At 48.8% G+C, this 17,209-nt stretch overlaps 1 protein-coding gene across 1 annotated transcript; it reads left to right on the forward strand.

The window, feature by feature from the left end:
• Nucleotides 1–13,881: 13,881 nt before the first annotated feature.
• Nucleotides 13,882–16,384, forward strand: LOC125552131 (heat shock cognate 70 kDa protein). The gene is made up of 2 exons (XM_048715613.2): nucleotides 13,882–14,253; nucleotides 14,396–16,384. The coding sequence occupies exons 1-2, from the start codon at nucleotides 14,028–14,030 to the stop codon at nucleotides 16,141–16,143; spliced, it is 1,974 nt and encodes a 657-aa protein (XP_048571570.2). The 5' UTR covers nucleotides 13,882–14,027; the 3' UTR covers nucleotides 16,144–16,384.
• The last annotated feature ends 825 nt before the right edge of the window (nucleotides 16,385–17,209 follow it).

Below are 17,209 nucleotides of genomic sequence, written 5' to 3' on the forward strand. Positions count from 1 at the left end.
GAAGTTTCCATAAGAAGTCAAAACAGTCAACGTGTTACACGTGATCAAGGGGAGAAACAAAGCGTCACTCCCAAAAAAATATGCCCAAGGGCCTATCACCGCGGAGTCCTGCCACTGGTTGTATCATCCGATCACTTTTGACCATCGTGATTACTCAGCAAGTATCCGGCATGCAGGATGGGCTGCCCTGGTATTAGACCCAATAATTGACGGATACCACTTTACACGAGTCCTGATGGACGGTGGCAGCAGTTTAAACCTGATATACCAGGATACAATCCACGAAATGGGGATAGATCCAACGAAAATGTGCCATAGCAACACTACCTTTAAAGGAGTAACGCCAAGCCCAGGGGCTCACTGCACGGGCTCCCTGCTACTAGAGGTTATATTCGGCTTCCCCGATAACTTCCGTATCGAACATTTAACCTTCCACATTGCTCCGTTCCAAAGTGGCTATCAAGCACTACTTGGACGCGAAGCTTTCGCTCGCTTTAATGCAATACCGCATTACGCTTCCCTCACGCTCAAGATGCCCAGTCCACATGGCATCATTGCAGTGCATGGAAATATTGAGCGATATTTGCGCGCCAAATTGAGTCCGACTGCCTTGGCAGCCGCACACTAAAAACGGCCTCACCAACTAAAGCATTTGATAGGTCGTCAAGACCACGGACACGGTTAGACAAGTCCGGCGCAGCTATATGTAATTCATACCGGATTGATGGCCACACCCCTATTACAAATACAAGGGGCTCAACGCGCGCAGACAAGTGGCAATTTTTACTTATCTTTAATTATACATGGTTTCTTTAAAAACTACCTTTTTGCACGACAACTTTTCACCTAAGTTCCTCTCTTTTACAGATGACCATCGTGCTACACCCGTCCAGGATATGGCACAACGGAGACACAGGCGCAGACGTGCAGCAGGGACCCGCTCCAAGGATTCTTTTTAGATTAAGACCCTGCGTAAACCTTTTTTACTGTCTCTTGTTGATATACATCCCTTGGATTCTCAGTACAAATTGAGAAGGATGCTGACGTCTTGGCATGTGGCCACGTCAGAATAACGCACGTACCCGGACACAAGGGGCTTCCTACAAAGGGCACTATTTAGGCCCGGTTTATACCATAAAGACCGAATACCTTAGGGAGTGTTCGGCGTCGCGAGTTTGGCCTTATATGCATCAGCTCCGAATCATGTCTTTGGTCAAATGTTGGGTTTGCCCGGCTCCTGTGTTTTGGTGCCTTACGTTCCATTCTATCGGCTAAGGCAGCACCAGGAGAACTACTACGATTGTGCCCTGGTTCGTCCGAACGAGCACCTCAGTAGAGAAAGCCGAAAACTAACTGTCATGATATAGCGCGAGACTAGTCAACCACTCGATGACCTATCGGAATGTTAGAATTCCTCCGCTTTAACGAAGGGCCGTTTCCCGGCTAGGCATATACACACCCCGAGTTCGGGAGAGTGCGGAGCCACAAGGGGCTATATAGTAGCCCCACCGTCAAACTCCTATGGCTAAGTGAAAGTGTTAAAGCATCATAGTCTGGTTGCCTCGTTCGCTGCGCAATCACCTCTTTAATAGGACCAAGACGTTGGGTTAAGTGTGAACATGCATTTTTTGCGAGCACCTCCGCATTATATGCATGGGGGTTGAAGCCGATGACTGCAATCTTTCAGGTTATATACATGTATACATAAACGGCCGCACAGGAGGCACCATATTACTTTTCGGCAAAAGTATAAACACAGCCTTACTACATTTCATAAAAACATTGTGTTTACAATGGGGATACATGTCACTCAAACATAATATTCTTCGAGCACTGGGCCTCTATCAAAGGAGCACCCTCAAGAACCTCTTCAAAATAGTGCTTGGCAGCTACTCGGCCTATGGCCGAACCTTGCGCCGCAATAGTGGTAGCATCCATCTCCGCCCAGTATGCCTTGACACGGGCAAAGGCCATCCGCGAGCCTTCTATACACGCCGACCTCTTCATCGCATTGATGCGCGGCACCGCACCAAGGAACTGCTGCACTAAGCTGAAATAGTTGTTCGGCTTCGGCTTCTCCGACCACAAATGATCTATGACGGACCTCATGGCAAGTCCGGACAACCTATTAAGTTCGGCCCATTCGGCTAGCTGATCAGTCAAGGGAAGCAGACGCTCTGGAACGTTAAATTGCGACCAGAACAGCTTGTCCACTTCACGATCTGTCTGATCTCGGAAGTATTCGACCGCATCGACAACGCTTGCCGCCAAGTCCATATATGCGTCTGCCGAACTCCACAGCCGATCCAGAGGGGCATACCGCGGATCTCCGAACTTCCTCTGCAGCAGAAAGGGCTTCCCAGCCGCAATATCCCCGGCTTCACGCAGCTCCTCCTTCTTCGCCCTCATAGCAGAGCGAGTGTCTTTGGTCTCCATCGTGGCCTTTTCAAGGTCTGCTGCCTTCACTCGGTTCTCTTCTTCAAGGAACTGGCAACGGTCGGCAGTGTCTTTTAATTCTACGGCCATCTTGGCCATCTTCTATTTGCTTTCGCAATGCGCGTCCTTCTCGGCTCTTAGCTCTTTGGCCGCCTTCAAAGCAGCCGTATTACTAACTCTTGCTTGTTCCTTGGCTCGGGCAAGTTCCGCCCGAAGGGTCTCCACGGTGGCAGCTCCGTCTGCAGTCACAACATATTAAAGATACTGGCATCATGTTGCTCTTATTATGTGACATTCACCAGAAAACATTACTTACCCTGTGACTCGTCAAGCCGCTTGTTAACAAGCTCGATGTCGGCGTCTGCCGCATCCAGTTGTCGCTTTAGTTCGGCAAACTCATTAGTCCGGCTAGCCACCGGAGCTTCCACCACCTGCACATAAATGCAGTACCGGTTATTACCTGGGACTATGATCCTCTGTTCGCCGCCGTTCTCGACGACAACCAGAGTCTCAGGGGCTACTATCTACACAGGGCACACCTAACATGTGCGGTACTATCAAAAAGTATATCATTTCACGTACCTCAAAGCCCGTCAGTAGACTCATAAAGGCTTCATGTAATCCGCTTTTGGCGGACGAAATTCTTTCCATCACCGTACCCATCAACGTACGGTGTTCTTCTGAGATGGCCGCTCGCTCCAACAGCTCCCTCAGAACGTCCGACCGCATACCAGATGGTGCCGGACTCTTTTGTTTGCTCTCTTCGAGAGCCGGACGCTGGGGACTTCGGGTGACTATGGGATTATCTTCTGGCCTCACCGGATCCGGAGAGGCCCTCCGTGACGACACTTCGAGGTCACCCGCTTCTTGAGCGGGGGAGTCTGGGGGAGGCGTTTCGCTCTCCATCATCTCCGGAAGAAGATCCCCCGAAGACGAGCTCAGCTGAGAAGGGCTCAGGTCCGGGGGAGGCGTTTCGCCCGTCGGTAGAACCAGTCTCGCGTAAGCGTACACGTAATGTCGGTCCGAGCTGCTTCATCCAACAATACCGCCGAACCAAAGTATGACATGCTGGTAAGCAGTATGACTTATATCGCCCACAACTCGCTTGTGTTCTACTCGTGCATATAACATCAACACATAAAACTAGGCTCGGATGCCACTGTTGGGGAACATAGTAATTTCAAAAAATTACCTACGCACACGCAAGATCATGGTGATGCATAGCAACGAGAGGGGAGAGTGTAATCTACGTACCCTCGTAGACCGACAGCGGAAGCGTTATGATAACGCGGTTGATGTAGTCGTACGTCTTCACGGCCCGATCGATCAAGCACCGAAACTACGGCACCTCCGAGTTCTAGCACACGTTCAGCTCGATGACGATCCCCGGACTCCGATCCAGCAAAGTGTCGGGGAAGAGTTCCGTCAGCACGACGGTGTGGTGACGATCTTGATGTTCTACTGTCGCAGGGCTTCGCCTAAGCACCACTACAATATTATCAAGGACTATGGTGGAAGGGGGCACCGCACATGGCTAAGAGAACGATCTTGGAGATCAACTTGTGTGTCTTGGGGTGCCCCCTGCCCCCGTATATAAAGGAGAAAGGGGGGTGCGGCCGGCCCTAGGAGGAGGCGCGCCGGAGGAGTCCTACTCCTACCGGGAGTAGGACTCCCCCCCTTTCCCTAGTTGGATTAGGACTTGGGGGGAAGGAGGAGAGGGAAGAAAGGAAAGGGGGGCGCTGCCCCCCTCCTTGTCCAATTTGGACTTGGGGGGGAGGGGCACGTGGCAGCCCCTAGGCCTCCTCTCCTCTTCCTCCACTAGGCCCATTAAGGCCCATTAGGTTACCGGGGGGTTCCGGTAACCTCCCGGTACTCCGGTAAAATGCCGATTTCACCTGGAACACTTCCGATGTCCAAACATAGGCTTCCAATATATCAATCTTTATGTCTCGAACATTTCGAGACTCCTCGTCATGTCCGTGATCACATCCGGGACTCCGAACAAACTTCGGTACATCAAAATATATAAACTCATAATGAAACTGTCATCGTAACGTTAAGCGTGCGGACCCTATGGGTTCGAGAACAATGTAGACATGACCGAGACATGTCTCTGGTCAATAACCAATAGTGGAACCTGGATGCTCATATTGGCTCACACATATTCTACGAAGATCTTTTATCAGTCAGACCGCATAACAACATACTTTGTTCCCTTTGTCATCGGTATGTTACTTGCCCTGAGATTCGATCGTCGGTATCTCAATACCTAGTTCAATCTCGTTACCGGCAAGTCTCTTTACTCGTTTCGTAATACATCATCTCGCAACTAACTCATTAGTTGCAATGCTTGCAGGGCTTATGTGATGTGCATTACCGAGAGGGCCCACAGATACCTCTTCGACAATCGGAGTGACAAATCCTAATCTCGAAATACGCCAACCCAACATGTACCTTTGGAGACACCTGTAGAGCTCCTTTATAATCACCCAGTTACGTTGTGACGTTTGGTAGCACACAAGGTGTTCCTCCGGTAAACGGGAGTTGCATAATCTCATAGTCATAGGAACATGTATAAGTCATGAAGAAAGTAATAGCAACATACTAAATGATCGGGTGCTAAGCTAATGGAATGGGTCATGTCAATCACATCATTCTCCTAATGATGTGATCCCGTTAATCAAATGACAACACATGTCTATGGTTAGGAAACATAACCATCTTTGATTAATCGAGCTAGTCAAGTAGAGGCACACTAGTGACGTTTTAGTTTGTCTATGTATTCACACAAGTATTATGTTTTCGGATAATATAATTCTAGCATGAATAATAAACATTTATCATGATATAAGGAAATAAAATAATAACTTTATTATTGCCTCTAGGGCATATTTCCTTCAAAAAGCACCCCCGAGGCAGGACCCTCTGTTGGAGACTTCTTCTCCCGTTTGGAGGCCTCGGTTTCCGGATCCTCAGAGGCAGTCCTCTTCCTCCCCCATAGCGAGAGAAGATCAGAATCTTCTCCCTGGTCATCCTCCCTTATGGAGGCGCTCATTCCCACGGTTGGAACTGGCAGCGATGGGGGCCCGCTTTCGCCCATATTATTCCCCCCCCCCCCGTATCTTCCTTCGAGGGCTCCGGGCAGGGTGCGAGCTCGAGCATCTTTTCCAATACCGAGTTTTCCAAACCCTCAGGGAGGGGGGCCGAACACCAAATCATCTTCGCCTTTGTTAGCCAGTCCTGGTCAAAGGGCGATTTCTCAGGAATGACGTCATGGTAAATAAAAGACGGTGTGTCCGGCTAGAGGATTACTTACTTGTTCGGCGGCGCGGTTGCTACTCAGGCCCACGTCCTCTATAGTATCCGGACACTCTGTTTGAGGTCCGAAGAATGACTTGTACATCTCCTCGTGCGTCAGGCCGAGGAAGCTTTGAATAGCGCGCGGTCCTTCTGGGTTGAACTCCCACAAGCGAAGGGGCCGGCGTTTGCAAGGCTGGACTCGACGAACCAGCATGACTTGCATTACCATGACCAAATTAAAATCTCCCTCGAAGAGATCTTGAATGCGGCTTTGCAGTATAGGCACGTCCTTGGCTGGACCCCAGCTCAGCCCTCTACTAATCCATGACATCAGTTGTGGTGGGGGCCCGAGCGGAAAGCGGGGGGAGCCACCCACTTGGCACTTCTGGGAGCTGTGATGTAAAACCACTCCCGTTGCCATAATCCGGACACCTCTGGAAAGGAACCTTTTGGCCATGGAGCTCCTGCAATCTTGCTTATTAATGCTCCTCCGCACGCTACGTGTTGTCCCTCGATTGTCTTCGGCTTCACATCAAAAGTCTTGAGCCACAGGCCGAAGTGAGGAGTAACGCGGAGGAAGGCCTCACACACGACAATAAATGCCGAGATGTGAAGAAAGGAGTCCGGGGCTAGATCGTAGAAGTCTAGCCCATAGTAAAACATCAAACCCCTTACGAAGGGATCCAGAGCGAGGCCTAGACCTCGGAGGAAGTGGGAGATGAACACGACGTCTTCGTTGGGTTCAGGAGTAGGGACGACCTGCCCTCGGGCAGGCAGCCGATGCAAAACTTCGGCGGTCAGATATCTGGCCTCCCTCAATTTCTTGATATCTTCTTCCGTAACGGAGGAGGGCATCCATCGGCCTTGAAGGCTAGATCCGGACATGGTTGAAGATCCGGAGCACCTGACCTGGGCTTTGGGTGTTAGAACTCGAGGTGGGGGAAGGATTCGATTGAGCATGGGAGGGAAAAAAGTGAAAGCCTTGGCCCTTTATAAAGAGGGTGAATACCAAGCGTCCTCTCTGTGGCCATTTGGGGCTTCCCTATAATCTAGGAGTCCTAGACGCGGTTGGGTTACCCACGCCCATATTGATGAAAATCCCGTGATAAGGGGACACGATCTTTGCTTTGACGAGACGTGTCAAAAACTGCCTTGCGTTATGTGCGGGGCTAGTTAAAAGAAACGGTTCGAATAATCACCGGGCCGTGACATAATGTCATGTTGCCAAAACAAGTCAGCAAATTGGATTTGTGGAAATATTATTCTCTCTACGGTGGTATGTGAAACTTATTTTGCAGGGTCGGACACTATCCTTGTATTCAAATTCTTCCGTGGTGTATTCGGAGGAGGAACCCGCCTTGCAATGCCGAAGACACTACTGTGCGCCGGACTCATCGTCATTGAAAGCCTGGTTCAGGGGCTACTGTGGGAGTCCTGGATAAGGGGGTCTCCGGACAGCCGGACTATATCCTTTGGCCAGACTGTTAGACTATGAAGATACAGGATTGAAGACTTCGTCTCGTGTCCAGATGGGACTCTACTTGGCATGGAAGGCAAGCTAGGCAATACGGATATGTATATCTCCTCCTTTGTAACCGACCTTGTGTAACCCTAACCTCTCTGGTGTCCATATAAACCGGAGGGTTTTAGTCCGTAGGAGAACATACAATCATACCATAGGCTAGCTTCTAGGGTTTAGCCTCTCCGATCTCGTGGTAGATCTACTCTTGTACTACCCATATCATCAATATTAATCAAGCAGGACGTAGGGTTTTACCTCCATTAAGAGGGCCCGAACCTGGGTAAAACATTGTGTCCCCTGCCTCCTGTTACCATCCGCCTTAGACGCACAGTTCGGGACCCCCTACCCGAGATCCGCCGGTTTTGACACCGACAATGAACATATACCAAGTCAAGCCACTTGAACATTCAGAGGAGGATACCATATCATCATACTACATCACAATAATTTTAACGCAATGTTGATATCCCAGATAAATCATTATTCACTCCGAGCTACTTATTCATGGCATGAGAAACTATAATCTCTAATTATCATTGCAAACATGTTTAATCATAATGGGTTGAATCATGGATGCTAGGTTAAACATATTTACACAGACAAAACAAGTCGAGTTCATGCCAGTTTCTCTCTGTCACAGCCAGTTCATCGAATGTCATCATTATTGCCTTTCACTTTCACGACCGAATGATATGAAAATAATAATAGTGCAAGAGTGCCATGGACTAAGCTGGAATCTGCAAAACATTTTATTCAACAGGAGACGACAAGGTAAAATATGCTCTTTATTAGTTCAATAATTATTCAATTGAGAGCCACTCGACATTTTCATCATGGTCTTCTCCTTGGTACAACTCGAATAAAAAGAAAAGAAATTCAGAGAAACACACTGAAATATTTTTGGAGTTTTTGGTTTTCTTGAGCAAGAAAATAAGGAAAAAACAAAAACAACAAAAATATTTACACGGTAAGCTCCCAACAAGCAAAAGAAGCACAAGGAAATCTTTTTGGGTTTTCTATTTAATACTACAACTAAGCATGCATAGAAAGTAAATTAACTACAACTAATTATTTTTTGGGGGTTTTTAAAGTTTATCAAACACACAAGAAGAAAGCAAGAAAATAATTCTAAGCATGGATGATAAAATGAAAAAGTGTGGACACCGACAAATGGAATAAATAGACATGAATGTAAAGTCGGTGAAAACACGTACTCCCCCAAGGCTAGGCTTTTGGCCTAACTTGGTAGTCGATCAGTAGCCTGGAGGGTAGTAGGGGTGCTGAGGAGCGGGTATCCACTCATTCCACTACGGAGGCTCCTCCTGTGCCGCTTCTGCAGCAGCTTGAGCGTTCCAGTAGGCGATGATGTCCGCAGGCATGATCCTATATCCGCCCCTGGCAGCAGAATCAAACAAAGCGGGTGCAGGCAGCGAAATAATATCAGGAGTTTTAACGCTAAAAATCACTTTATAAGGAGTAGGAATGTTAGGATAATCTCGTGCAAGAAAATGATGGTGCTCCATGGCTGCCCTGTCTAGATAAACCTTGGTCAGAGGGTAATCATGAGGGAGTATCTCAACCTCAAAGTGAGCCGCCAAACGAGTAGCAAAAATCCCACCATGTATTTCACCATGGGATTAATTAAGATGGATGCGAGGAACCACAATAGCTCCCAAGCTATGGGTGTTGTCGCCCTCTAGTGCTCGGCGTAAAACAACAAAGTCTGGTGCGCTGAGCGCACCTACTTTCTTTCTAGCAAGCAATCACTTAGCAACAAATAAAGCAAAATAATGTACGATAGGAAAGTGTATGCTAGCAGCGGTAGTGGCTGACACCCCTCTCTCATCTTCCACTGTCAAAGTGCGATAAAAATCCTCAAACCCAGCTGGCCTAGGCTCGGCTAAGCTCCCATCAGAGGGGATCAAGTATATATCACAAAATTCAGTAAGTGGTATCTGATGGTTTTTAGCATATAAATCGAAGCTCACTTCAGGAGGATTATTCCTAGGCAGGAAAGTAAAACTCTCAATGAAGATATTTGTGAGAATTTGGTGCTGGTCACACTCATCTGCAATGAAGTCGGTGAGGCCGGCATTTGCAACATATTGTGTGAACTCCTGAAGGCTTCCAGCCTCTTCCAGGAACGGGGTGTGCGTCCATTCACACGGCCATACCTCGGCCAACCTTCGAGGGTGGAGATCACTATCAGAAGACTTCCCAATAACACCCTTGGAGTTCTTCTTCGAGCCAAACTTCCTGAAGATATTCATGTCCGCGTACAATTTTCTGAAGAAAAAAATTTGGGGGGTGACAAAAATTTGTCAAAAAAACTTTATAAAATTGATAACAACTACTGATAGGGGTACATAGAAGCCATAGCAAGCATTCAAACTACTTAAAACACTAAGAATTTAACATGCAAGCACATCTACAACATCACCAAGAGTAGATAATTATTCAAAATATAAACCACTAAAACAAAAACTAATTGGACAAACGGTGGAGTCACATACCAAGCAACAATCCCTCGAAACAGTTTCAGAAACGGAGGTTCGAGCAAAGAGATCGAAATCCGCGAGTTTGAGCTCAAGAACATGGGAGAGAGAGCAATGGAGATTTTTTTTTCTGGAGGTAAGTGATGATGTGGGATGAAGAGGTAAGTGAGGGGGGCCACGTGGGGACCACAACCCACCAGGGCGCGCCTAGGGGTGCTGGCATGCCCAGGTGGGTTGTGCCCACCTAGTGCACCTCCCTCTGATGTTTATTACACCAAAAATTCTCAAATATTCAGCAAAAATAGTGTAAAATTTTTAGGGCATTTTGAGAACTTTTATTTTTTGGTCATTTTTATTGCACGAGAAATTCAGAAAACAGACAAAACATGGCATTTTATTTTATTTTATTAATAAAAACAGAAAATGAAAAGTAGGGACAGAAAGTAGTGCTTACTAAATTCATCAACTTCATACTGTTTAAAAATTATTCATTAATAAGGTTGATCAAGTCTTATTAACAACCACTTTCGATTAGCATGAAACTGAAGAACTTTCGTAAATCACTAAGTTATCTCAACGGGGATATGGATGTCCCCAACAATAAGTATTTAAATTTGGATCCATGTGGATTCACCGAAGACAAATGCCGACCGAATCCCGCGAGATTCGCCGGAGAAAAACCTCCACACGCGCTACGACGATGCCAGAAACACCATCGGGACAGGGACAAGGCGGGAAGAACCTTATTTCATCCGCAGAGAGACGCCGCCACCTTGCCTCTCTGAGAAGGACACCAACCCTAACAAAACTCAAAAGAGTATAAAAAAAGGAGGCCTCCCGCCGGCAAAGGTCGGGATCCACCACGCCTTCATGGCCCTAAGACCACACAAGACGAGGTAGACCGGCGACGGCACTGACTGGAGGCACGTGAGACCCTAGCCAAAGGTCCTCTTTCTTCCGGTGGAAGAAAAAAACTCGTGATGCACTTTCAACGTTTAGTAACACTTTGGTGTAATATTGTAATAAACTAGTGAAATTAATATGGGATTGAAAGATTGCACAAACTGAACGAAAGAAAACAATAAAAACATACTATATAAGTAATGAATAAAATCTTACAGGGGTTGTTCTTTTCTCTTCATAACTTTCTTCAGACACTCGGTCAAATTGCATTTTCTGGTATTGTTTGACGAAGTTCTGCATTGGAGAAAGAGTGGGTATATAACTTTTCAGTAAATGGTTTGCACTTTCGCTACATTGCTGTGCATCATGAATGAAACTTAAATGCAACAAGTTTCAAATAATGTAGCTTGAAAAGTAAAGAAATAAACTATTTATATAGATGGAAGAGATTTCAGAATCAGCTAGTATGTTGGTGGCTGTATTCGCAGTAAACTGACAAATCCATTGGCACTGAATTGACAACACGAACATATTTAGACTCTTGAATGTATCGATCTGTGAAAGAAGTTGGTTGCGCAAGACGACTATTTTCCGCAGCTGTCGATCCAGAATCGTCTGATGACTAAACGTTAGTAATATCAAAATCCTTCGCACATACATGAGTAGGTAAACAAGACTTTGCATCAGATGATCTAAGGTCCACAAATCTGCATCAATAAATCCACTCACTCGATAAAATGGGAGATGAAAAGATATGAATGGTCTATGTGAGTAAGCAAGAAGGAGTAACAGAATAAATTACCTGTCAAACTGCAATTTTAATCCATCAAACTCTGGTCCGAAAGATCCCATACCAATAGTAGATGAAGAAACAAAGCAAAGAAATTAGGTGAATCCAAACAAAATAGAAAGCAACAGATGAGACAAAATGAAAGAACAGTGACAATGTACAGAAGGAAGAAGAGTTCGCTCCGTTTAAGAATGCAAAGGCGGGAGGAAGGAGATGAACAGGAAATAAAAAAGTAAACATGTAAGGTTCTCCCGTAGTAAAAAAAATAGACAATTGTACGACATGTATACTTTTTTTAAGCATCAGTACAGACACAAGCGCTCATATACACGCGCATACACTCACCCCTATGAACGCACACATGCACACCCTACCCCTATGAGCACCTCCGAGAGACTGAGCCGGCATATCATCTTGAGATTTACAAAGTCACCGTAGGCGCCTCGTCGTCGACGGAAACGTCTCCTCCCACTGAAAGCGCATCGCCGGAAATCCTGAAATAAATCTAGGAATAATGCGAGCACCAGGATTTGAATCTTGGTGGGTTGGGGATACCACTGTCCACCTAATCAACTCAACCACATGTATACTGAACCGTACTCGAATGCATTGATAGCATAAATGAATTACCGGTGCTTTCTCATGATTTTCTAGTACACACAAGTGCACGAATCACCGCATGAACGGACGCAGCTGCTTGCCCGGTAAGTGCGTATCCCTGCATCTACACGCCCCTGCGAATTTTCGCATACTTTGTATCCAATTGATGTTATATTTTAAGTTAATAAAAACACCTTTTATTGAAAAAGCTTTGGCTTTCTCCGATAACAAAAAACAATTTGTAGGCACTAGCAGCGGCGTATGCATGAGCACGTGCGTGCCTTAAACAAAAGGCCACTGCTACGCGTAAGTCGGCTGATCCTGGGAAAGGATAAGCCGCCTTGCTAACCGTCTATTCATCCTGATTAGGAATGATTAGGACCACTTGATCCCCTGAACGAGCCGAACTGCCCATGTTTCCCGCAGCGCCTCCGCGGCAGACACGAAAGTTGCAAAAGCAGCACCTCAGTTGCCTTGCATGCTAGCCTGTAGCTCCAACGAGGGCGTCAGCTCACTGGCCCGTAAGGCCCCCGCTTGCAGTAGCCACGCCGCCGGTCAGCTTGTAGTGAAAGGCCATCAAGCTTGCCATGACCAGCCTCAACGCATGCTGCAATGCAGCTTTCATATCACTCCGGCGAGCAGCCACAGCAGAACGCCGGCGAGCTTGCCGCAACCGACCGAGCATGCTGCAACGCAGCATCTGAGTGACTCCGTCGAGCAGCCGTGCCCGGCCAGCTTGCAACAGTAGCGGTCGCTAGCCTTGCAGCTTGAAGCATGACGGTGGGCGAAGATTGCAGCACCAGCGGCCACGTAAGATCACTGGAGTTGCAGCACCATTGGCCGCCCGTCGCGTTCATCACCATAGAGTCGGCGATTCTCCATTGTAGCACCGCCGGCCGTTTAACAATGCCAAAGTTGCAGTACCATCGTCCCAACGTCCCGTTCATTGTCACAGAGTCGGCGATGCTCCATTGCAGCACCGGCGGCCATGTAACATCACCGGAGTTGCAGCACCACCGATCACCCCCGTCGTGCTCATCGTCATAGAGCCGGCGATGCTCCATTGCAGCACCGACGACAGCGTAACATCGCCGGAGTTGTAGTACCAACGGCCGCCCTATCGCATTCATCATCACAGATCCGGCGATGCTCCATTGCAGCACCGACGGCCGTGTAACATCGCCGAAATTGCAGTACCATCGGCCGCCCCATCGCATTCACGTCACAGAGCCAGCGATGCTCCATTGCAGCACTGGCAACTGTGTCATATCGCTGGAGTTGTAGCACCATCGGCCGGCCCGTCGCGTTCATAGTCGCAGAGCCGACGATGCTCCATCGCAGCACCACCGGCCCACGCGATGCTCCCGCCGCAACACGATGTTGTCGTAGCGCCGACAACCATGCGTGGAAGCTCCATCAAAGCACATGTGGCGTGCTTTACAGCACCAACAATGAGAGACTCACCACACACATGTGATGGGGTACGTGGCAGCTGAACGAAGCGGCTGATCTTTTAACAAAATCAGTCGGTTGATTTTACTCATTTCCCTAAACAAAACGACTCATCCTAAACTCGCCACTTGGCTCCAAGCCGTAATCACCTACATAATTCTAGTAATCTCCACTTGGCGCGGGAACCCACCAGAGCGGACTCACCAAACCCAATCCAGCCCAAAGCGGCGCACGAAACCGGGGACCGACCGAGAGAAGCAGGCACCGCTCTGGAGGTGTCGCGCGTGCACCCGAACCCTCCACCCGGCGCCGAGCCTGAACCGCCCACCTCATCTCCCGCGCGAACCTTCCCGAGCTCCCACCGCTCTTGCGGGTATATAAGAACCGCACCCCCTTCGTCCCTTCCATCATCAATCAACTCAATTCAGAGAGCAAACCAGAGCATATCCACATCCACCGAGCGAACCGAAAGAACAACTCGATCAGTCACAGACAGTCTCGAATCTTGCGTTCGATTTGATCGGAGAAGATGGCGAGCAAGGGAGGCAACAAGGGGGAGGGCCCTGCCATCGGCATCGACCTCGGCACCACCTACTCCTGCGTCGGCGTCTGGCAGCATGATCGGGTGGAGATCGTCGCCAACGACCAGGGCAACCGCACCACGCCGTCCTACGTCGCCTTCACCGACACCGAGCGGCTCATCGGCGACGCCGCCAAGAACCAGGTCGCCATGAACCCCACCAACACCGTTTTTGGTAAGCCCGGCCTGCCTCGGTCTCTTATCTTATACTGTAAGTAGTAGAATCCATGCTCGTGTAGTGATAGTACGTGCTCTGCCTTCTACTCTGTTTTACGCTTCTGAGCAGTCACTTACCACCGTGCTGCTCTGCCATGCAGATGCCAAGCGACTCATCGGACGGCGCTTCTCGGACGCATCCGTACAGTCGGACATGAAGATGTGGCCGTTTAAGGTGGTCCCCGGCGCCGGCGACAAGCCGATGATCGTGGTCACCTACAAGGGGGAGGAGAAGACCTTCTCTGCTGAGGAGATATCCTCCATGGTGCTCACCAAGATGAGGGAGATCGCCGAGGCCTTCCTCAGCACGACCATCAACAACGCCGTCGTCACCGTCCCGGCCTACTTCAACGACTCCCAGCGCCAGGCCACCAAGGACGCCGGCGTGATCGCGGGCCTCAACGTCATGCGCATAATCAACGAGCCCACCGCCGCGGCCATCGCCTACGGCCTCGACAAGAAGGCCACCAGCACCGGGGAGAAGAACGTGCTCATCTTCGACCTCGGCGGCGGCACCTTCGACGTGTCCATCCTCACCATCGAGGAAGGCATATTCGAGGTCAAGTCCACCGCCGGCGACACCCACCTGGGAGGCGAGGACTTCGACAACCGGATGGTGAACCACTTCGTGCAAGAGTTCAAGAGGAAGAACAAGAAGGACATCAGCGGCAACCCAAGGGCGCTCCGGCGGCTGAGGACGGCGTGCGAGAGGGCCAAGAGGACGCTCTCTTCCACCGCCCAGACCACCATTGAGATCGACTCGCTGTACGAGGGGATCGACTTCTACGCGACCATCACTCGTGCCAGGTTCGAGGAGCTCAACATGGACCTCTTCCGCAAGTGCATGGAGCCCGTGGAGAAGTGCCTCCGGGACGCCAAGATGGACAAGACCCAAATCCACGACATCGTGCTCGTCGGAGGCTCCACCCGGATCCCCAAGGTGCAGCAGCTCCTCCAGGACTTCTTCAACGGGAAGGAGCTCTGCAAGAGCATCAACCCCGACGAGGCCGTCGCGTACGGCGCCGCCGTGCAGGCCGCCATCCTCAGCGGCGAGGGCAACCAAAAGGTGCAGGACCTGCTCCTGCTCGACGTGACGCCGCTCTCGCTGGGGTTGGAGACGGCCGGAGGCGTGATGACCACCCTGATCCCGAGGAACACCACCATCCCCACCAAGAAGGAGCAGGTCTTCTCCACCTACTCGGACAACCAGCCCGGCGTGCTGATCCAGGTGTACGAGGGCGAGAGGACGAGGACCAAGGACAACAACCTGCTGGGCAAGTTCGAGCTGTCCGGCATCCCGCCGGCGCCCAGGGGCGTGCCCCAGATCACGGTGACCTTCGACATCGACGCGAACGGCATCCTGAACGTGTCGGCAGAGGACAAGACGACGGGACAGAAGAACAAGATCACCATCACCAACGACAAGGGTCGGCTGAGCAAGGAGGAGATCGAGCGCATGGTGCAGGAGGCGGAGAAGTACAAGTCAGAGGACGAGCAGGTGCGGCACAAGGTGGAGGCCCGCAACGCGCTGGAGAACTACGCGTACAGCATGCGCAACACGGTGCGGGACGACAAGATCGCGTCCAAGCTCCCCGCCGACGACAAGAAGAAGATCGAGGACTCGATCGAGGACGCCATCAAGTGGCTCGACGGCAACCAGCTCGCCGAGGCGGACGAGTTCGAGGACAAGATGAAGGAGCTGGAGAGCATCTGCAACCCCATCATCTCCAAGATGTACCAGGGCGCCGGCCCGGGCGGCGCGGCCGGCATGGACGAGGACATGCCCGGCGGCGGCGCGGGCACCGGCGGCGGGAGCGGTGCCGGGCCCAAGATCGAAGAAGTGGACTAAGTGAGTCGTGACAGGTCCCTGGAGTGGTACTGTGTTCGGTCGCCTGTGGTCGTGTGGCTCTGTCGAATAACGAGGATGCTTGTATGAGTGTAGTTTTTTCGAGGGAATGATGTACAACTAGGTTAGTAGAGGATATGATAAATAATGTGTAAACGCAAGAACGACATACACATGTGGTTCTTGTAGTATGTTGTTTTTGCTTGAGTTCACGAGATGAGAAATATATTACCAGTTCGTTGTCCTTGATTACCGAAAAAGGGTTCCCCGCTTTATAGTACCACAAACAGTTTACTAATTTTAAAAAATGTTCACCATTTTTTTAAATAGATAATGAATTTGAAGAATGTGTGAATTTGAAGAAAGTTCGTGAATCTAAAAAGGTTCACTAATTTTTGAAAGTGAGTAAATTTGAAAAAATCAAAGAATTTAGGGAAGTTTGTGATTTTGGAAAAAGTTCACAGATTTGAAAAAGGTTGCAAGTTTGAAAAAAAATCTTAAATTTGCAAAAAAATAACAAAATAAAAAGAGATTAGAAGAAAAATGAAAAAGAAAACAGAAACTAGAAAAGGGGGAAAAGGAAAAACAAACCAACCAAACAAAAACCGGTGAAACACAAACTAGAGAAAAACAATCAGACAAATTGAGTAAACCGAAAAAACAAGAAAAGGAAAAAAAAGGGCAAAAGTTCCACAAAACCATGGTGGAAACGCTTCCTTAAAAACGAACAGCTATAGTACTTCTTCGTTTTTATGAAAACGTTTCATGTTCGGTTTTACAAAAGCGTTTCATGTTCGTTTTTACGGAAGCGTTTCCACCATGGTTTTTACGAAAACGTTACCTACAGTGTTGTAAGTGTATCTAGTGCCTCTTAGTGATTTTGGTGTATTGAAGACTTATAGGTTAAGGGACTAACGCGTTTGTGAGTATACACAGGTCTATAAGTCTATAAGGAGTTTAATATTTATAGGAAAAGTCGACCCCTAAAAATAAATATCTTTAACTGAAGATTTTGATATTTCTGGAGACTTTTATGAAGACTTTAAAAGTGAAGAAATTGATGTGTCCG

This window comes from Triticum urartu, chromosome 4A, assembly GCF_056163025.1.
Source record: "Triticum urartu cultivar PI428250 chromosome 4A, HENAU_Tu73, whole genome shotgun sequence".
In the NCBI taxonomy this organism is placed as follows: domain Eukaryota; kingdom Viridiplantae; phylum Streptophyta; class Magnoliopsida; order Poales; family Poaceae; genus Triticum; species Triticum urartu.